Raw genomic sequence first — 22,022 nt, 5'->3', positions numbered from 1 at the left:
TCAAGTTTAGAGAAGATAGTGGCTCCCTTCACCCTGTCAAAGAGTTCTGAAATCAAAGGAAGGGGATAACGATTTTTGACTGTGATTTTATTTAGACCCCTATAGTCGATGCATGGCCTGAGCCCCCCATCTTTCTTCTCCACGAAGAAGAAGCCTGCGCCAGCAGGAGAAGAGGAGGGTCTTATGAATCCTCTTTCTAAGTTTTCTCTAATGTACTCTTCCATAGCCTGCGTCTCGGGAAGAGATAAGGGGTAGGTTCTACCTCTAGGGGGAGTAGAACCAGGAACCAGATCTATGGCACAATCGTAAGGTCTATGAGGGGGAAGGGTTTCGGCTGCCTTTTTAGAGAAGACGTCCGAAAAAGGGGAGTAATGAGCAGGTAACCCCTCAATAGAGGTAGTAGCAAGCATTTGAGAAGGCTGGGTACAAAAATACTGGCATTTATCTCCCCATTGGAGTATCTTATTAGTGGGCCAATCGATTTGCGGATTATGCTTACGTAACCAGGGGAGACCTAAAATCACGGGGGTAATGGGACAATTAATGATGAAAAAAGAGATTGACTCTGCATGGCAAGGGTTCAAAGACATAGAACATTCTACTGATTTGGAGGAAATAAAACCGGAGCCTATGGAAGTTCCGTCAATAGCAAGCACCTTAACAGAAGGGAAAAAAGGAACCGTGGGTATACTGCACTTATGAGCAAAATCATCATCCAGAAAGTTCCCTTCTGCCCCAGAATCAATGAAAGCTAGGGTTTCCACAGAGCGCGTACCCCATCCCAAAAGGACCGGAACCATGACTTTAGAAGAACATTGTTGGGGAGTAGAAATGACATTGCCCAAGCAGAACTCCCCAGACCTGCTTAGGCTCTGTCGTTTCCCGGCCTTTTGGGACAGGTACCACGGAAGTGACCCCTATCCCCACAGTAAAGACACAACCCATTAGACCGCCTGCGAGCTTTTTCCTCAGAAGATAAACGGGTTGAACCCAACTGCATAGGTTCTTCAGAGGACCTAGAGAAAACCGCTTCAGGTTTGGGCATATACTCTGCAGGAATGGTGTGGGGAGTGACTACTGGGACCCTCTCTTGACGTCTCTCCCTATGTCTCCTATCGATCTGAATGACAAGATGCATCAGGGAGTCTAAAGAGGGTTGAGCAGGAAAATTTACCAGACTATCTTTTACAGCATCAGATAGCCCAATCCTAAACTGACTACGTAAGGCAGTATCGTTCCAGCCCGTTTCAACCGCCCAGCGGCGGAACTCAGAACAATAATCCTCAACCCGTCGTTTGCCTTGCCTGAGGTTACGAATAGCCGAATCAGCAGAGGCAGTACGATCGGGATCATCATAAATTATTGCCATGGCCTTAAAAAAGGAGTCTAGGGATGTACGGGCTGGATCAGAAGGGGATAAGGAGAATGCCCATAATTGAGGATCCCCAATAAGAAGAGTCATGACAAAGCTAACTTTAAGCTCCTCAGTGGGAAAAGAGCGAGGGAGGAACCCAAAATACAATTTACAAGCCTCCTGGAAGGCAAAAAATTTACTTCGCTCCCCGGAAAACTTTTCGGGGAACGGTACCTTTGGCTCCACTACTTGCATCCCTGGAGTGGGAGATGGGGATCGGCTTTCAGGAAGAGCAGGAGTAGCAGCGGACGGCTGTTGCTGGAGCTCATCTAACCTCGCAGAGAGTCTCTGAAGGCATTGGATGATTTGATCCTGTTGAATCTCTTGTTGCCCAATACGCTGAAGGAGGCTCGCCCGAAATGCCTTGGAGGAAGTAGGAGACCCAGCAGGCCCTTCAGCATCCATATCGGGCCCAACGTAATGTCACGGTCGGTATCCCAAAACTCAGAACAGTTTCCAAGGGCTTGGTCTCGGCTCACGCTTCTGCCTATAACCGCCGCCTTTCACGTCGGGAGGAGCCCTTCGCTACTCGGATGCCGCCAGGTCTTACAGTGAGAAGCCCAAGGAAAGAGTTCTGAGCAGGCAAGGGAACCCGAACCGTTCTAAAAGGGAAATGGGCACAAGAAAACACAGTCGGAGATCAGGCCAGGGTCAGCAACGTTCAGAGAGTAAAGTACCAAATCAGAGTCCAAAAGGGTAGTCAGAGGTCAGGCCGGGGTCAACAACGAAAAGGCAGCACGGTACCAAACAGAATCCGGAAGAGTAGTCAAAATACAGGCAAGGGTCGGTTCAGGCAGCAGTACAGGAAGGTCAAGGACAGGCAGAGGTCAAAACAGAACAGAACAGATCAGCAGAACAGGAATAACACACCCAGGAACTCACAGGAGGAAAACCTACGTTGGGCAATGATTTTGCTCTGAGAACCGCTTTAAATATTCAAATCTCGCGCCAAAATGACGTCATCCGCAGCGCAACGAGGAAGAAGGAAAGTGCGCATGCGCGCGCAGCACAGGGGAGAAGGCGCATGCGCAGATGCGAGCGCACGTCAAAAGGTGATGGACGTGCGCGCGCCACTAAGAACCGGAGAGCGGGCGTCCCCGCACAGGCAGCGGCGGGCGTCCCCGCCGAGCCCCTAGACCACCAGGTAACCTCACACCCCTACAGTTATACCCGAAATCTTTTTGTTTAGCCTTAGATGTTGGGCTAAGGGTTCGAGTGCTAAGGCAAAAAGTAGAGGGGACAGGGGGCATCCCTGCCTGGTCCCTCTACTTATGTTGAATGCGTCTGATTGAAACCCCATGTGGCTAACTTTAGCTATAGGGGAGTTGTAGAGGGCCTTAACCACGGAGAGGAAGGGGATAGGAAAATTATAGGCAGATAACACTTGATACAGATGCCAGGAAACAGAATCAAATGCTTTTTCTAGGTCTAGTGATAGGAGCATGGAGGGAACATCTTTTATTTTTGCTATGTGTATGAGATTTATGATCTTGCGGATATTGTCAGTGACCTGTCGTTTTGGGATAAATCCTGACTGGTCTTTGTGGATGAGTTGTCCTAGAAACTGGTTAAGTCTTGAGGCTATAATTTTGGCCAGCAATTTGATATCTAGGTTTAATATTGATATGGGGCGAAAATTTTTACAGTTAGTGTGATCCTTCTCTGGTTTAGGTATCACAGCTATTTGTGCTTGTAGATCATCTCTGCTGAAGTTGCCTTTATTAGTCATTATATCATTAAATAATAGGTGTAACCATGGGATCAGTTTAGGGGCAAACAGTTTATAGTATTTCCCTGTGAACCCATCAGGGCCTGGGGATTTGTTTACCTTTAGTTGCTTTATAGCTACCTTAATTTCTTCTATTGAGATTGGTTCTGACATTAATGTTTTCTGTTGGGGTGTTAGTGAAGGTAAGTTTGCTTGGTTTAGAAACTGCTGTAATAGGGTTGGGTTTGGGTCTTTGTGTTTTTGATATAATGGGCCCGATTCACTAAAGTCCGAAATAAGGAGTGCTATTTATAGCATGCGTTAAAAATCTTATCACTTCTTATTTTTCGCTCGATTCACTAAAAGGACACTTGTCATAATTAAGAAGCGATGTTCTTGGCGTTATTTATCTTGCTACGACATATTTTCAAGCAACGTGCTGCGTAATATGTTGTGCGCTGCGTAATATATTGCTTGAAAATATGTCATCGCAAGATAAATAACGCCAAGAACATCGCTTCTTAATTATGACAAGTGTCCTTTTAGTGAATCGAACGGAAAATAAGAAGTGATAAGATTTTTAACGCATGCTATAAATAGCACTCCTTATTTCGGACTTTAGTGAATCGGGCCCAATGTGTGGTAATACGTGGCAAATTCCTGGGTGATACGTTCCGGGTTTGCTGTCAGGGATCCATCTTTTAATCTGATTTGGGTGAAGGGGGACTTATTAAATTTATTTGATAACTGGCGTGCCATCATTGTGTCGGCCTTATTAGCCTTTCTATAGAATTTTTGTTTTGTCCACTGTAATTTTGTGATTTCTTTCTCTGTCAGGAGTAGATTAAGTTCTGTTTTAGTTTTTTCAAGCTCCTGTTTGGATTTAGTGTCATTAGGGTTGGTTTTAAGCTGATCTTCTAGTTGTTGCATTTTGATGCCTAACTGATTAGTAGCTTTGGTCCTTTCTTTTCTAGCTTTAGTTTTAAGTTGGATTAGGATCCCTCTAATATAGGCTTTATGTGCTGCCCATAAGGTTGGGCTAGCAATATCTGGGGTATTGTTGTGGGTGAAATATGATTCCAATTCAGATTGTATTGTTTGTTGATGTTGTGGGTTAGATAGAAGGGAGTCATCTAGTCGCCAAATATTATTTAAGGGCTTGTGTGCTAGACTAGTGAGTGTTAGAGTGATTATAGAATGGTCTGACCAAGGGCAGGAAAGTATTTTTGTCTGGGATATGTTGGGAGAAATTTGCTTATGAATTAGGAACATATCAATTCTAGAGTGGGAATTATGCGGAACGGAAAAAAACGTAAAATCTTTCTTAAACGGGTGTTGTTCCCTCCATGCGTCCACCAAAAGATATTTGTCTATTAGCTTTGCGAAATAGTGTTTGTTGTTTTGATTACGTATGGATACAGGGCTAGGTTGTCAGTCTATATTTGGGTGGGATACCTCATTAAAGTCACCGGCCAATATTAAAGGAACAGTAACACCAAAAAATGAAAGAGCTTTAAAGTAATAAAAATATAGTGCACTGTTGCCCTGCACTGGTAAAACTGGTGCGTTTGCTACAGTAACACTACTATAATTTATATAATAAGCTGCTGTGTAGCCATGGGGGCAGCCATTCAAGCTGGAAAAAAGGAGAAAAGGCACAGGTTACATAGCAGATAACAGATAAGTTCTGTAGAATACAATAGTGTTTTATCTGTTATCTGCTATGTGCCTGTGCCTTTTCTCCTTTGAATGGCTGCCTCCATGGCTACATAGCATCTTATTTATATAAATTATAGTAGACTTTCTGAAGCAAACACACAACTTTTACCAGTGCAGGGCAGCAGCACATTATATTTTAGTTACTTTTATACAGTTTCATTTTTTGGTGTTACTGTTCCTTTAAGGGGCCTCTGCACCTTTCCTCCAGGATAGAGAAAAATTCTCTATAATATGTTTGTTGACATTCGTTAGGGCCGTAAACCGTTGCTAGGGTTATTGGGGTATCTTGTATTTGTCCCACCAGGATCAGGAATCTGCCTTCCGGGTCTGATTTTATGGTGGTGGGTTGGAAATTTAGTTTTTTGTGAATTCCTATAGCTACTCCTCTATGTTTTTTTTTCTGCACAGGCAGTATAAACAAGTTGATATGAGTAATGGAAATATTTAGGTACGGAGGTGTTAGAAAAATGAGTCTCCTGGAGGAAAAGAATGTCAGCCCCTAGTTTGTTGTAGTGCCGAAATGCCAGTGACCATTTCGTGGGGGAGTTCAGGCCTTTGGCGTTATGGGATATACATTTTAAAGACATAACATTTGAGGCAGTGAAGCTTAATAGATAGGCTCGTAGGATACCAAATAAAGAGACCATTAATTATACCCACAAGAATAGTAGCATAGAATAGACAAGGGAAAAACTTCTATAACTAGAAAACATTGTTCAAACAGATAATATAAACTTATCAGGATCCTGCAAGGATTTCGGAAGGTCGGTCGTTGACCTCGGTTGGGGGGGGATTCCTCCCGGAGGACTCCTTCTTATAGAGTAGTGGAGTGAGGCATGATTAATGTTTCGGGGCCCGCTGTTGCATTGGGTTTTTACGCCAGAGTGGTGAAATGGACCTCTCGCTTGAGCCTTTCCTAGGAGTAGTATTGGGAGTAGTTGGAGTTGGTTGTTGTAGCTTTAGTCGGGTCAGGAGTTCCAGGCCTTCTGGTAATGTCGTCGCTGAGTACGGGTGGTTCTGGTACATGAACGTTAGCTTGAATGGGTATCCCCACCTGTAGCGGACCCGATGCGAAGTCAGGATGGTGAGTACTGGTTTCATGAGCTTGCGTTTTTGGATTGTCAATGCGGCTAGATCGGCGTAGATGGAGTATTGGTGGCTTTTATATTCCAAATGGAGAGCGGCCCGGGAGGCAGACATTATAGCTTCCTTCGTTGAGTAGTAATGGAGCCGAGCAATTATGTCTTTCGGTGGGGCTCCCTCCCGTCTGGGGCCGAGAGCCCTGTGGACTCTGTCCATAAGTAGTAGAGAGTCCGTTATGTCCTATAGACTTTAGAAGCAGCGGCACTTCCTCCTGTAGATTTTGTATTGCGTCGGGGAGACCCGGATCCTAATATTATTTCTGCGCGTCCGATTTTCCTGGTCTTCCAGATTATCTTGCATGTCGGTAAGTTGTCTTTTTAGTTGCGCAAGTTGGATTTCGTGCTCAGCGGTCTTGTTGACCAGATCGTCAACTTTATCCTCGATTGCTGCTGTGCGTTGGCCTAGGTCCCGTAGTTCTTGAGTGACGTGATCAGTGATTTTTGCAGCTACCGCGTTAAGTTCCGTCTGGAGTAGGCGTTTGAATTTGCCAATTAAGATTGAGTCTCCCGAGTATTGCAGCTGGGTTTCTGGATCAGAGTCTTCTGGTGGGGAGTCTCGATCAGATTGTGGCGATGTCGTAGGAGTTGAATTGGCGCCATCCGCCATGCTGTCGTCGTCAAACGAGGTAGGCCGCCTATGCGGAGTTCCAGGTGGCTTACCCTGAGGTTGGGCTTTCTTGGCTTTATTGCCTCGGGTCATGATTACTAGCTCAAATGGTTGTACTTTGCTGTTATAAGCTTGTTGTTTCAGTGAGCTTAGTGGCTTAATGAGTCCTCCGGTAACGGAGCGATGGAAACGTGCGTCTGTTTAGAACAGCAGCATAGCCACGCCCCCTACAGATATATATTTTAAGGTACAAGTGATAAACAATATAATCTGATTGACCACAATACTATCAGCAGTTGTTCTGATTATTCTGGGTAAAACTAATAAAAAAGGCAGATTTAAGTGGCTAATTCAGACCCAGTCGGCAGCTTATCTGCCTGTGTATGGGCCCTTCCTGACTAGCTCCCCGAGTAATAAAAACTCTGTTTGCTGCATTGAGGTGGTCCTTATGATACACCGGTCTCTGTTATGATCCCATCACTGGCCCAATTTGCCTCACCATGTATGTGACCAAACCATACATAGATCCAGTGGAGTAACAACTGAAGAAGCAGATTCCATGGTCGCAAGATTTTAGTCATCAGTATTATAAAAATGGCAGCCACTTCAAGAAGTCTTATTACATATAATTAAATGAAGAAACCGTGCATAGAATTGGATTGATAGAACTGATCAGTGTAGGAATAACCAGGCTCTACCAATCACTTAACATGTTTTCGTTTAGGCAGACTAGAACTAGAATGAATTTACAATACTGAATTTTACTGAATGAATTTAAAATACTTTTGAGACAAATACAACAAAAAAAAGTCTCAACACTACAAGTACATGAAGCATGTGATATAACCACACACCCCCTGTCTCACAAGTACACTGAATAATCAATACCACACACGGTTTAGACTTTCTCATGGATTTAACCCTTTAAGTGCCAGCAGAATTTGACATTTCGGTTCCCCTCAGTGCCAGATGTTTTGTAAACATTCTGTGGTCTCTCAATTTTTTTTACTGGGGGAAGGGTTAAGTTTAGGTAGGCAAACTATATATTATTTTTTACAGGAGAACCTGAACTTTCTGGACCTGAACCTGAACTTTTCACTTCTGGAACAAGATTTAGAGCTTGAAATACAAAAAAAAGAAAAAATGCTATGGGCCTGATTCACTAAAGGGCGATAAAACGTGCGCTATTCTTATTGTGCGCTAAAATTTTTACCGCCGCTTAATTTTGGTGATTTTTCGCACGATTCACTATAAGCATACTCGCGCATTTTTACGCGCGATATTGCAAGCGTTATTTAACTCGCGAAAGACTATTTCAATGCGGTATTTGCCTGTACATGCGCTAAATTACGCGAATAATCGCCGAATATGAATGGTAGCATAGAAATAGTGTATAAAAATTGTCGAAGCATATAAATGGTGTATATAAATATTAGCCACATATAAATAGTAGATGCTTATAAATAGTAGCCACTAGTGATGAGCAAATGTGTTCTGGTTTCTTTAGTGAAAAATTAGCAAATCTTTCGAAAGATCCCCGAAACGGCAAAAATGTTGTGCGGGCAAAAAAATTGTTGCCCGTGACTATTATTTTTTGACACTTGTATCAATTTTTGGATGTGCGGTGAATTTTTGCGTGGCGATTTTTTTCATGCGTCTTGCCATTGGCGGATTGTTTTGCGAAACGCATGAAAAAATCCGCCACGAAAAAATTCAACGCACGTCCAAAAATTCGCTGCGAATCCATGCCTGGCGAAACATTTCATCACTTGTAGCCAAATAGAAATAGTTGCGCAAATGAACGCACGCCATGTTAGCCATACACGCCAATACTTGCGGAAAATTACTGTATTAAAAATGAACATTTCGCTGCAAACTGGCGGCTGCGTCACTCTGGGGGAAACACAGACTTGAATAAATAACACTGTAAGTCCATATTTTATTGCAAAAAATCATTTACTGTACTTTTGTATAATTTTTCGCCTGCCTGTAGGTGTTAATTTTCGTATAGCCGAATGCGATATTTAGCGCGCAAAAGTTATAGTGAATCATGCGATCGTATTCTTTTCAGCGCGGAAATTAACGCAAAGCGGTAAAACTAGTGCGAGAAATACCCCATGCGAAAATGGCGATTTTTCGCACGCGATAATACTATGGTGAATCGCGCGCAAGTTATTTTGCGTTTTTTAACGCGAAAAAGCGTGCGATAATTTTTATCGCCCTTTAGTGAATCAGGCCCTATTTTTAAAGATATAGGGATTTATACCAGAAACATATTTTATTTTATGGACAAAAATTCAACTGATTTGGAAAGCCTCATGTCTCCCGAACGTGCCAATACCTGATATGTATAGTTTTATGGAGATTTCTGACTTCTATAGATCAGAAACTCCCAACAGTAAATTACCAAATTTTCAAAGCATTACAGCAGAATACGGCATACTTTAGATTCCAAAGCCAAAAATCCTAAAACATTAGGTTTACCCCAGGAAATCATACATTTTTGAAAAGTACACATTCTGATGAATCCGAAATGGGTAACTATGTCTTCCAAGTCCTAAGTACCAAACGGCAATGCTTTACTTAATTTAGAAGATTCTATAAGAAAATTATGAAAATTCTAAAAAATCACCTCAAATCTTCCACTTTCAAGCATCATATCTCCCACATAACATTAGGTACCAAGAAAATACATCCTAAGTATGAAAGCCAAGGGTTAGCAGAACAGTTTGATGCCCATTGTGCATAGGATCACCAATGTATCTGGCATTTAGAGACCCCAAAGGAAAGTTAGTACATACAAATTGCTCCGGAGATCTCTTTAGCTACTGAAAATTCAACACGTTTACTGCATTTTCTGTGGGGTAAAAACACAAAAAAATACATTGACCCCCCAAAAACCATATATTTTTGGAAAGTACACATTCGGGCGAATTCAAAATTGGTACCCATGTCCTTCTACTCCAAACTACAGAGTTGCAATGCTTTTCCAAAATTGCCGGTTTTGATGCAATACCTGAAAATCACATCAAATCTTCCACTTTCAAACAACTTATCTACCACATAACATTAGGTACCAAGAAAATACATCCTAAGTATGAAAGCCAAGGGTCCACTGAACAGTTTGATGCCCATTGTGCATAGGATCACCAATGTATCTGGCATTTAGAGACCCCAAAGGAAAGTTAGTACATACAAATTGCCCCGGAGATCTCTTTAGCTACTGAAAATTCAACACGTTTACTGCATTTTCTGTGGGGTAAAAACACAAAAAATTACATTGACCCCCCCCAAAACCATATATTTTTGGAAAGTACATATTCGGGCGAATTCAAAATTGGTACCCATGTCTTTCTACTCCAAACTACAGAGTCGCAATGCTTTTCCAAAATTGCCGGTTTTGATGGAATACCTGAAAATCACATCAAATCTTCCACTTTCAAGCACCTTATCTCCCACATAACATTAGGTACCAAGAAAACACACCCTAAATATGAAAGCCAAGGGTCCACTGAACAGTTTGATACCCACTATGCATAGGATCACCAATGTATCTGGCATTTAGAGACCCCATAAGGAAGTTAGTGCATACAAAGCAATATAAGCTACCGGCATGTATATTATGTGCCATAAGATCCCTTAACAGTATGGAAACCCTAGAAAACTATACATTTTCTGAAAGTACACATTCTGACAAAACAAAAATGGGTAAATACAACTTTCTACTGCAAGCTACCAAACTACAAAGCTATACTAAACAGAACGGTTTTTGTGACATTTCTGAAAATCGTCACAAAGCTTGCATGTTGCCCCATTATGTACCCCACATTTAGTAACGTACCAACATAAAACACTCTAAGTATGAACGCCAGGGGTCTACTGAACAGTTTAATGCCCAATATGCATAGATTTACCAAACTATGTGGGGTACAGAGGATGCCAAATTGAAATACAGCAGACAAAATGTCCATGTGCAAAGACAAGTAACAAAGAACAATGTAAAATGCAATAAAATTTATAAAAATAAAAAAGAAAATCACTAAAATCATTTTTTTTTTTGCCTAATAATATCTCAGGTCTGAATTACAGTTTGAGTATTTTGGCTTGGGCAAATAAGTTTTACAGACAAAGTCAAGCGAACAACAACTATGCATAACTGAAAATGCAATAAAATAGCTAAAAATGCAATAAAATACCCAAAAATGCACCAAAATCACTGAAAATGCAGTAAAAACACCAAAATAATACACAAAAGGTATTTTTTTCAGGCAAGAATAAAAACGATGCGATCAAAAAAAATGAATATAGTGCATATAGATTTTTCTCTCCTGTCAAATCAGTTTCTGTAGAAAGAGCCCCATGGCTCCATATCATGTCATAAGACCCCCTAACGGTCCTGAGAACCCCAGAAAACCTTATATTTTTTGAAAGTACAAATTCTGACAAATCCAACATGGGCAAAGAAGTCTTTATACACCAAACTACCAAACTCTTAAAAGCTTTGCTAAATTTAGCGGTTTTTATAACTTTTCAGAAAATCACCTAAAATTGTTGCAATTTGTCGCATTTATCTTGCAGAATTTTACAATGACACATCACCCTAAATATGAACGCCAGAGGTCTACTAAAAAGTTTGATGCCCAAAATGTATAGATATATAAAATAGTGCATTTTATTTTTACTAGTTTTTGGTTTATTTGCCTTTCCCTTCTGCCTCTTTCCAGATTTCAAATAGGAGTCACTAACCCCAGCAGCCAAAAACTATTGCTCCGAGACTACAATTCTATTGTTACTGTTACTTTTTATTATTTGTCATCTTTCTTAGCAGGCTCTCCCCTATTCATATTCCCATCTCTCATTTAAACTACGGCCTAGTTTCTAGGGTAGATAAGACCCTAGCAACCAGATAGCAGCTGAAAAACCAAACTGGAGAGCTGCTAAATTAGAGTGACCAGGTCTCTGAATTTTTCAAATTATCTGGCTAAATAACTGGAAAAAAACACACACAAAAAAAAAATTAAAAAATTAAGACCAACTCCAAACTGTGCAATAATATCAATATCATACCAAAAGATAATGTAGCGTAAGCTGAAAAAAGACACCTTTTATGTCTATATTAGGGGGACCAAATCATTAAAAAAATTCAGGGACACGTCTAATAACTAGACTAACCTATACGTATGTCCAGCCTTAATAGCCAATAAAGATGCTGGGTATTTACAAACTGTGTGCATAGATTGGACACTCACAGGACTTAGCAAATATATATTATATATATATTTTAGCAAATACATATTATATATATTTTATTCAGTAAATATCTCAACAGCAAACAGATCATGTTAAATTAACAACATGAGCAATCATTTTATGGTATTCACAGCAGGCAGAGGTAGATACATGTAGTTATAGACATATATAACAAATACAATCAGTAAAGACTTTACACACGATGAATCCCTCTATCACATTCTATAGCTCAAGAGATATATATATATATATATAGATATATATATAGATATATATATAGATATATATAGATATATATATAGATATATATATATATAAAACACGTGTAGCAGCACAATCATTACTATACTATACCTATTAGATGTCTGTACATCCCAGCGAATTAGTGTAGCACCTCCCACGACCAGGCGGCGATCAGCGCAGTAATAAAAAGTTCCTCGAAAGTCTCTCCCTTCTTCTTATTGGTTAAACGTCGCCTCTTTCTTCTCCTAAGTCGCAGTTCCTGATTGGCTCACTATAGGGTTGGGGGCGTGTCCATTTGTGTGCCGTCTCAGTGCGGTCCCTCAGCCAAGGAATCCCAGTGCAGTCAGCATGAGCGACCAGTCTCCGTTCAACACCGATGTCATTACCCTGACTCGCTTCGTGATGGAAGAGGGCAGGAAAGCCAAGGGTACAGGGGAGCTAACCCAACTACTTAACTCAATCTGCACCGCTGTAAAAGCTATTTCTTCCGCCGTGCGCAAAGCTGGGCTGGCCAACCTGTGAGTACAATGCCCCCCCCAACCAGAATTGGTTTTGCCCATTGGTACCCACTATAATATTGTCATGCCCCCCCCCAACCAGAATTGTTTTTGTCCATTTGTACTATCATTTTGTGCCCACTATAATACCGTCATGCCCCCCCAACCAGAATTGTTTTTGCCCATTTGTACCCACTATCATTTTGTACCCACTATAATACCGTCATGCCCCCCCAACCAGAATTGTTTTTGCCCATTTGTACCCACTATCATTTTGTACCCACTATAATACCGTCATGCCCCCCAACCAGAATTGTTTTTGCCCATTTGTACCCACTATCATTTTGCACCCACTATAATACCGTCATGCCCCCCCAACCAGAATTGTTTTTGCCCATTTGTACCCACTATCATTTTGCACCCACTATAATACCGTCATGCCCCCCCCAACCAGAATTGGTTTTGCCCATTGGTACCCACTATAATACTTTCATGCCCCCCCAACCAGAATTGTTTTTGCCCATTTGTACCCACTATCATTTTGTACCCACTATAATACCGTCATGCCCCCCCAACCAGAATTGTTTTTGCCCATTTGTACCCACTATCATTTTGTACCCACTATAATACCGTCATTCCCCCCCCAACCAGAATTGTTTTTGCCCATTGGTACCCACTATAATACTGCCATGCCATGAGGGTAATAATTGCACTGCCAGCTGACCCTAGAAGAATGCCATGGCTGTTCTCTATTGAACAAGTATTCGCTAAGCCTGCAGCCATTTAGCAGTTCTTAATTGGCTTTCATAGCTCTAAAGCTGCGCATACACATAAGGATTTGGCAACAGTGGGTTTAGTGGTGCTAAATTGAACCAGTGCAATTTTCAATAGCAACTAATCAGCCATTTGTATTCAGCAATCTATTACAAATGCTAAATTAAAAACAAATATCTGACTGGTTGCTGGGCAAATGTACTGGTGCAATTTAGCATCTAGAGCTGGCCATACACCCTGCTGATTCAACCCCTCTACACTGAGTAGGCAGCTAATTTACCTGTGTATAGGCCCTCACCGCTGGCCTCCCTGGTATGTGAATGAATACTGGCCGATATCTATTAAAGGAGAAGGAAAGGCACCCCCTATACCTTATACCCCGTGCTGCTCCTGTAAGAGGAAAACAGCACCAAGCCGGGGTACCTGCAGCGAGCGTCTGTTCTTACTACTTCTGTCTTTGCAAGCTTGTGCATGCGCGGAAGAGTGAAAAGCCAGAGTTTACTGCATTCAGAAGACAGATGATAGAGGAAACAGCAGCTACCCTGTCTGGTGCGGTTTTCTCCTAACAGGGGCACCAGCCCGGGGTAAAAGGTAAGCGGTTAAAGTCACTGGGGGGTGCCTAACATTTGATTCCCCAAAGTGATTTTTACCGTTCCTTCTCCTATAAGCAGGTTTGAAAATCCCACTGGGCAGGGACCACATCTGCACGTTGATGCAGTCATCATTTGGACCAGCCTAATTTAGCCCAAAATGGAAGTGGCCAAATCAGACTAATCACTGTAGTGACCTCACCAAATGAGTGGATCTTAATATGTATTGCCAGCTTAAGGTGGCAAATCAACCCTAATGGGCAAAGTGGTTGTAATTATGTAAAGGAGCTTATCCCTAAACTCGGCATAAAGCAGCAATATAAATGTTGCTCCACTGAAACATATTGCTTTATAATCTTCCCTTTAAACTTACAAAGCAAGGCTTTGGCAAACAAACTGAAAAGGGCTCAGTAGCTGCTGCTGTTCCATAAACCTGTTTCAGCTGCAGTTATTTGTTACACAGCAACGATCAAATCAAAGGTAAGTCACCCCTAAAAATGTTACAAAGTGCTCTCAGTGGAGTAAGGCACATGTAAGACAGGAGCTTGAGATACCTGCTTGTCAGTTTCCTGGGCCCCCCTGCAAAAACATTTTGGAGCCCTCTCCCTCCTGCACTAAAAGCAAATAGATGTGACAGCAAGCTTGCAGGCAGGAGGGAGAGTGCTGAAAGTTTGCTGATAGGCAGTCTCTCCACTGCTCCGTGTTGCACAAAAGCTCCATCTGTTTAAAAGCAGAAAAGCCACATGGCTATTAGATGCTTGTATGTTTGTAACATAGGAAACCTCTGTCAGTATTAAAGGGGTGTTTCCCCTTTAAGTTAACTTTTAGTATGTTATGGAAAGGCCAATGCTAAGCAACTTTTCAATTTGTGGTAATTATTTGTTTTTCATAGCTTTTGAATTATTTGCCTTCTTCTTTAAACTCTTTGTAGCTTTCAAATGGGGGTTATTAATTATTTTTCACCTTCAGGCCCTCCCCTATTCATATATCAGACTTTCATTCAAACCATAACCTCGTTGCTAAGGCAATTAGGATCCTAGCATCAAATTAGATGCTGAAACTCCAAGCTGGAGAGCTGCTGAACAAAAACAGAAATAATTAAAAAAAACTACAAATAATAAAAAAAAACGAAGACCAATTGCAATTTTTCTCAAAATATTAATCTCTACAGCATGCAAAAAGTTAACTCAAAAGTGGACAACCCCTTAATGACATTGGTGTTAGTGAATGTGATTTTCTCATATGTGCAGGCTTTTTGGGTACATTTATACCCAAAACTATATACACATACGATATAGTTTTAAACTGATTAAGGGTGGTATCCCTGTCTAACTAGTTGCAGACACTAGTGCTTAAATCAGTGAAAGATGATTTTTCATCTCCTGTTTGGAACAGTATGAAGGCTATTAAACCCAGAATTGACTTTGGTTGCCACCTCCCCCAGTTTCAAATTAGAAATACCACATATTGCATGACTATTTAACAGTTTATGTAGATGAAGATTTAGGTGACTAGATCATTTTAAATAATCTGTGTTGCATTTAATGAATGCAACCTTCTGGGCTGCAGTGATTACATTACACATTTTGTGCAGCCCTTCTGCAATTATGTTTAGTTTGTCACAGTGGAATCTTTGTTTTTGAATCTAATGTGCCTATTATCAGGAATTTGACTTTTGCAGATATAAGGCTTACTACCTATTTATATTCAATTTGCTTTCCTGCTTTTTCTAGCTGTGGGATTGCTGGATCCACCAATGTGACGGGAGACCAAGTGAAAAAACTTGATGTCCTCTCCAATGACCTGGTTGTCAACATGTTGAAATCATCATACAGTACCTGTGTCCTTGTGTCTGAAGAGGACCAGCATGCCCTTATTGTGGAGCCTGAGAAACGGGTGTGTGCTTAAAGGAGAAGGAAAGTCATTTTGGCATTTTACTGCCAATAGATTTGCCACATTAGTGCTAGTTAGAGCCCCATATTTATTCTGCAGAATAAATGAGTAAAAAGCCCTAGAGACTCCCTCCGTTTCAGATAGCAGCTTCCATTTTAGCTTGGCCTTTGTAGCTTCCTGCTGCAGCTCTAGCCGTTTGTAGCTCAGATCATACATTCCTAAGGGAAGGGGGGAGTGAATTCATTTGCAATCTTATAGGAGGGAGAGCAGGAGAAGGGAGAGAGGAGAGAGCTGCGCAGACTCCGGCCCCAGGAATGAAGAATTTTCTGATATCGAAGTACATGTTTACAAAAAAAAGACAATAAATCCTGTGTTTTTTTTAATTGAGGATTCAGTGCTTATGGCTGTATTTACATAGACCTTTCTGATAAAGCTTACTTAGTTTTTACCTTTCCTTCTCCTTTAACATAGTGATTTAATCTTTGAATGGAAAGTAATTGAAGGAGTGATTTGGAAACACTAATTGTACTATATTACCTTGTTAGGGAAAATATGTGGTCTGTTTTGATCCTTTGGATGGCTCCTCAAACATTGAATGCCTTGCTTCTATTGGTAGCATTTTCGCTGTCTACAGAAAGGTAAGATACTTGTTTAATAATACCGGAAGTATGTGTTTTCTACAGCTACCTCACCTCATCCTCTTTATAGGGATGATGTATAGTGTGGCCCTCCGTTAGGCCAAGGAAATGTAATGAACTAGTGATTTCTCTGATAGCTCACTCATGCATTAGACTGACTAATTGCTTAAAGTATCCTTTGGTAAATATTGCAGACTGGGTCACTTCCAGTCACAGCATGCAGTTGTTATCTAGTACAATGTGAGCATCGCTTTGTAACTGATACTAAGCTAAGTCAATCCAATCACTGATATCATGGAGGTTTATAAACGCTAAATTATAGAATTACAGGGTGGCCTGCTTCCTGTAAAGGCAAGTCCAGATATCTCGTGATGTACTGTTGAATTCTGGTGAGGAAATCACAACTCCACCATTAATCTGTAGAAATAGTTACCCAGACACACAATCTTGCAGTTCTTGGAGAAATAAGCCAAACGTCGATGCGATTTAATGTTACACTCCAGTGACTACTTTAGAGCTGTTCATTAAACCCCATGATTTACACATAAGCATGCATGCTAGGGAGCAGCAACTGCATGCAGCGCAGAATTAGCCTATTTTAATTACATCTTGCTTTAAAGGAATGCAGCTTACTAAATGTCAATATATAACTGAAACAGGAATTAACAAGTTCTTTCTTTTCCAGGTATCTGAGGGAGAGCCTTCGGAAAAGGATGCCTTACAACCAGGGCGCAATATTGTTGCAGCGGGCTATGCTCTCTATGGTAGTGCCACCATGATGGTCCTTGCCACACAATATGGTGTGAACTGTTTCATGCTTGACCCTGTGAGTAACTATAAACTGTTTATGTTGTGTACCTGCTAGGTGTTGCTTACTTGAACTGTGCTTTGCTTCCCAAACCATTCCCTACACCGCCTATCAGCACCTAATTGTAATTGAATACATGCACAGCTCAAGCCAGTTGCACTATGGTATACCATAGTTAGTTTAGTGATCCCCAACCAGTGGCTCAGGTGCAACATGTTGCTCACCACCCCCTTTGATGTTGCTCCCAGTGGTCTCAAAGCAGGCTTCCATTTTTAAAACACAGTTTTACTTCAAGCAGAGCCTCCTGCAGGCCAGCAGTACACCTGGAGCTACATAGTAGCCTATCACAGCCTTTATTTGGCACCCCCCCAAAAATGTCATGCTTGTGTGGCTCCCCAACACTTTGTACATCTGACTGTGTCTTTCTCCTCTTTGTAGGGTCTGTAGTCTTTTGTTGTTGAGCTATCCACTAAAAAGTACTGACTTGCCTCAAAACGGAAATCCAAGTGAATTCCTTCCTGACCTCAAAATGCAATTTGATAGCTATTTCTGAAGCCCACTCTAAACATGATCATTTGGTCAAGGCTTACCTTTGGCTTATCCCATATTACACCCTTATTGACATTAAATCTAAGAATATCTAGCTGAAAAAAGTGACCTTATCCCCAAATATCACCCTAGTTGGCTTTAGACTGGGTTTTTTCCAACCAAGGCACTGGATCGCGTGGCACAGTTGGGGGACTGGTGCATTACTGTATATTTTTATGGTGATATCTCTAGATACATTGGCTCATTGTTTTCCTATTCCTAAACATCTCGGTTATTCTTTGTTTTTTTATTGATGGATGTTAAATTGTACCCTTTTGTCCAGACTAATCAATGATTTATACAGTAGAGGAATTCTATTTCAAGTTCTAGAACCATCTGTCATCCAGAGAACCTTATTTTGCGGTATGAGACTTTTTAAAAAAAAAAAAAAAAAACTGTATTCCATGGTGAGATGTGCCTGCTATATTTCCTAAATTCATCCACAGCCAATAGCTCATCTGCTGTTTCTTCTTCTACATTGTAATAAAGAGGAATATAAACACACTGGGTTTTTGGCATGCATTCATGAATCAAAGCCCTTCTTAAGCATTTTACATTACTTGTGATTTATGTCTAAAACTTCTGTGGCTTGTCTTTCCTTTTAGGCAATCGGAGAGTTCATTCTAGTTAACAAAGACGTGAAAATTAAAAAGAAAGGCAATATCTATAGTCTCAACGAGGGCTATGCCAAATACTGTGATCAGGCAGTTACTGAATATGTGCAGAGGAAGAAATTCCCAGAGGTTAGTGCTTGATTCTGTTTAAAGACTTCTGCAAATGTTTAAAGTTTTCTGCAAATGTTTTATATAAAAAAAATACCATAAACTAGAAAATTCAATAGAGTGCCTGCAAAGTGGCTTTGGAAGCTTGCATAAATGAGAGTGAGCAGTTGCTTTGAAACCCAGTAAGAGTGCGTGTATTTATGTTGTGTGGGTGTGTCAGTCAGCTAGTTACTATAATGGTTAGACATGTATGATTAAGTACCTCCTGGTCAGATTGTAGAGACAGTACAAGGTATAGGTTTTATGCATTCAGTATCTGTTGACACACAGTTTCTTAATATATGATGGTGTGCAGTACCTCCAAGAGTGAGGGTCTTTGATATGGTGTGATGGAAGGAGTCCCACTTTCTTGAATGTGACGCTCAGCTGGTGGACCGCCTGGTATTTTTTAGACAGTACTCCAACTACTGTTCATTTGGTCTAGGTCAGAAAGTGAGCACCTAAAAAAAAAAAAAAAAAAAAAAACAACCTGGCTCCGTTTCTGCACTGTCCTGCAAATCTTCTCCGGGCTCTGCAGAAATCAGCTGTGCTCTGATTGGATCTTTCTTCTTGTGGATTCTCCAATCAGAGCACAGCTTTCTTGACGGGCAGTAAAATTGACCAATCAAGGCGCAGATGCAGACAGGGATCGGGAGATTTTGCAAACTGGAGCCAGTGCAGAATTGAAGACTAAAAAAAAAGAAGAATCTGCAGGCTGTAAACTTTACCCAAAAACCAACTTTGAACTTTTGCTGCAGTTTTCATCCCACAGGTACTATACACAGGTACTATACTGTATATGTTCTAAAGACTGACCCACTAGCTGAAATTAAATTTTTTTTTTTGTCACCTGACCTCACTTATATACATAGAAATGCTATATATAGTTTTTAGCTGTGCTTTTTTTCCTTTACTAGGATGGGAGCTCACCATACGGTGCAAGATACGTTGGATCAATGGTGGCAGATGTTCATCGAACTTTAGTATATGGCGGAATTTTTTTGTATCCTGCTAATACAAAGAGCCCAAAAGGAAAGGTAATACTCATACTTATTAAGGATTATTTCACAAATAATATATATATATATACAGTATATATGTACATTATATAATGTATATATATATCCAGAAAACAGGAAGTCCGTTAAGCTGCACAAATCCATAGTTGTTGCAATACAATCCTACAGGGTTTAGTTTTTAGATTATTTTTTAGCATTAATTTTTGGTGGTCTAAATTATAGAAAAACTATGTATGTATTTCTTTTATCTAGACATAAAGTCATCCAGCCTATTTTAACTTTACTAGGTGTTTGAGATGGATAGAATTCTGATTTTAAATTTGATTTAAATGTGGGGAGGGGATGAAAAAATTGGTGACCATTGTAGTGCTTTATAAGCAGGGGCAGTAATGCAGGTATGGGATCTGTTATTCTTATAGTGTGGGGTTTTTCAGATAAGGACTCTTTCTGGAAGTTCAAATCAACCAAAATCTATTGAACATAGGTTAATTGCTATTAATTCATTAATATAGTTTTAGGGGGAGGGTGTATGCAGACTGACCTGGACTGGCCCAAGTGGTTATTGTGACACTAAGCAAATAGCATTAAGCTGTTCATTGGACAATACCTTTAGTGGAATAATGGATTTGTTACTGCATCATGGGATGGTACAGGGCGGCATGTTTCCCTAAACTATATTTAATACGTGTTAAACTGTGTTCTCTGCTCTGTAATCTGTTGGTCTGTAAAGGAGCAAAAGCTGCAATTGATGGCATGACTGTTATAAATAGAATGAACTCCTCTCATAAAGTTCTTCCTTTCCTTTTGTAGCTGAGGCTTCTGTATGAGTGTAACCCTATGGCTTATATCATGGAGAAGGCTGGGGGAATGGCTACTAATGGACTTGAACCAGTGCTGGATGTAGTTCCTGAGAGCATCCACCAGAGAATGCCAATAGTTCTGGGCTCCTCAGATGATGTGCAGGAATATATGGATCTTTACAAGAAATATGCGGGCAAGTAGGGAGCAGATGGATAGATTTCCTGCCATGGGACCAAAGAATATACTTAATGCTCCATATAATGTGCCAACATGCAGAAACATATTTTCCACACCATTGCACTAATGAACTTCTTTATATAGAGCAGATTGATTTTGTTAAATCTGTCCCTAATGGAAATATGGGCATGCAGACATACACATGAGCAGTTCATATGTAAAACCCTGATTCATCTAAATAAACTATTTTCATAAAAATGTACTTTTTTAGTAGTATTTGCTATTGGGTAATCCTAAATAGAAAATTGTCATTTTAAGAATTAATTGCCGCCTCCTGGAATCATAGGATTCACAGTGCTCACAAACAAGCCAAGGCACACATACAGTACATGCTAGGCCTCATTAGCCAATGAATGGACAGAGTTCTGTATTTTGCTTCCACACTACTTCCTGCTCCTTCTAAATTACACTGTTTACATGGCAAATAATTTGCTCTACCATTAAAATTTTTATTCTTGAACCAACAAATGTATGAAATATAAAAAAAAAATCAGTGTTTTTGAAAAACAGATTTCAATGCAGGATTCTGCTGGAGACCTCTATTAACTGATGTGTTTTGAAATAAACATGTACTCCCATGACAGTATTCCTTTTAAATAATTAATTTTAGCTTGAAAATTAATAAATTCATTAATTAGAGCTTCTAATGCCCCAGTTGTCAGCCAATGTTTGAGTTCATTTTAAGTTGGAAGGCTAATAGTGATGGTCAGATATTCAGCAGCTGTTTAATCCTGGTATAAAAATGGGCTGAAAGGAAAAGGTGGTTAGGGTGGCCATTAATGCCCAGTTTAGCTGATTTCAGTCGGTTTTAGACCACACTGCAGTCCTGTGAGGTTTCAGATCGTGGTGGCAGAGATTGTACTGAGCTGCATAAACCCTGGACTGGGCTGGCCACAAGCAGTGTAGTTATGCTACTAGTTCCCCTACTGAGGGTAAAGTATCTTATTGGTCATGGGACTGTTATACCTCTGAACGAGAACCACCATTAGAGCTAGAGCAACCTTGTCGTACAAAAACATAGTAATTGAAGGCATTAATTTTGCTCAGTTGTAGTAAATCATTGCAACATATTTGCTTGTTAAAGTGCTACGTCCAGATTGGTTGCTATGGTTTATTGTACCTATGCGACCTGAAGCTGGCTATACACGCACCGATGATATCGTACGAAACCTCGCTTCGTACGTTATTTGGTGCATTTATGGTGGCTCGACGAGGCGATCGATGCCGCAAAAGGCTAAGGATAACTGTCGACTCGTCGAAATTGCTATGTGTATGGCCACCTTTAGTGTTGTTATTGCACGACCCCACTTGAGTCCAACAGTCCTGTGCCACA

General features: G+C 40.6%; 1 protein-coding gene across 1 annotated transcript; it reads left to right on the top strand.

The window, feature by feature from the left end:
* Nucleotides 1-12,330: 12,330 nt before the first annotated feature.
* Nucleotides 12,331-20,891, top strand: LOC116406685 (fructose-1,6-bisphosphatase 1-like). The gene is made up of 7 exons (XM_031891322.1): nt 12,331-12,601; nt 15,678-15,840; nt 16,383-16,475; nt 17,161-17,301; nt 18,477-18,614; nt 19,550-19,669; nt 20,462-20,891. Exons 1-7 carry the CDS (start codon nt 12,432-12,434, stop codon nt 20,651-20,653), a joined length of 1,017 nt encoding a protein of 338 aa, XP_031747182.1. The 5' UTR covers nt 12,331-12,431; the 3' UTR covers nt 20,654-20,891.
* The last annotated feature ends 1,131 nt before the right edge of the window (nt 20,892-22,022 follow it).

Source organism: Xenopus tropicalis, chromosome 8 (assembly GCF_000004195.4).
Source record: "Xenopus tropicalis strain Nigerian chromosome 8, UCB_Xtro_10.0, whole genome shotgun sequence".
Lineage (NCBI taxonomy): Eukaryota > Metazoa > Chordata > Amphibia > Anura > Pipidae > Xenopus > Xenopus tropicalis.
This window is presented reverse-complemented; position numbering and strand designations above follow the sequence as displayed.

Coding starts and splice junctions, on each gene's coding strand:
- LOC116406685 (XM_031891322.1), top strand. CDS start 12,432: ATGAGCGACCAGTCTCCGTTCAACACCGATGTCATTACCCTGACTCGC. Junction 12,602..15,677: donor AAAGCTGGGCTGGCCAACCT/GTGAGTACAATG, acceptor TGCTTTTTCTAG/CTGTGGGATTGCTGGATCCA. Junction 15,841..16,382: donor TTGTGGAGCCTGAGAAACGG/GTGTGTGCTTAA, acceptor TTACCTTGTTAG/GGAAAATATGTGGTCTGTTT.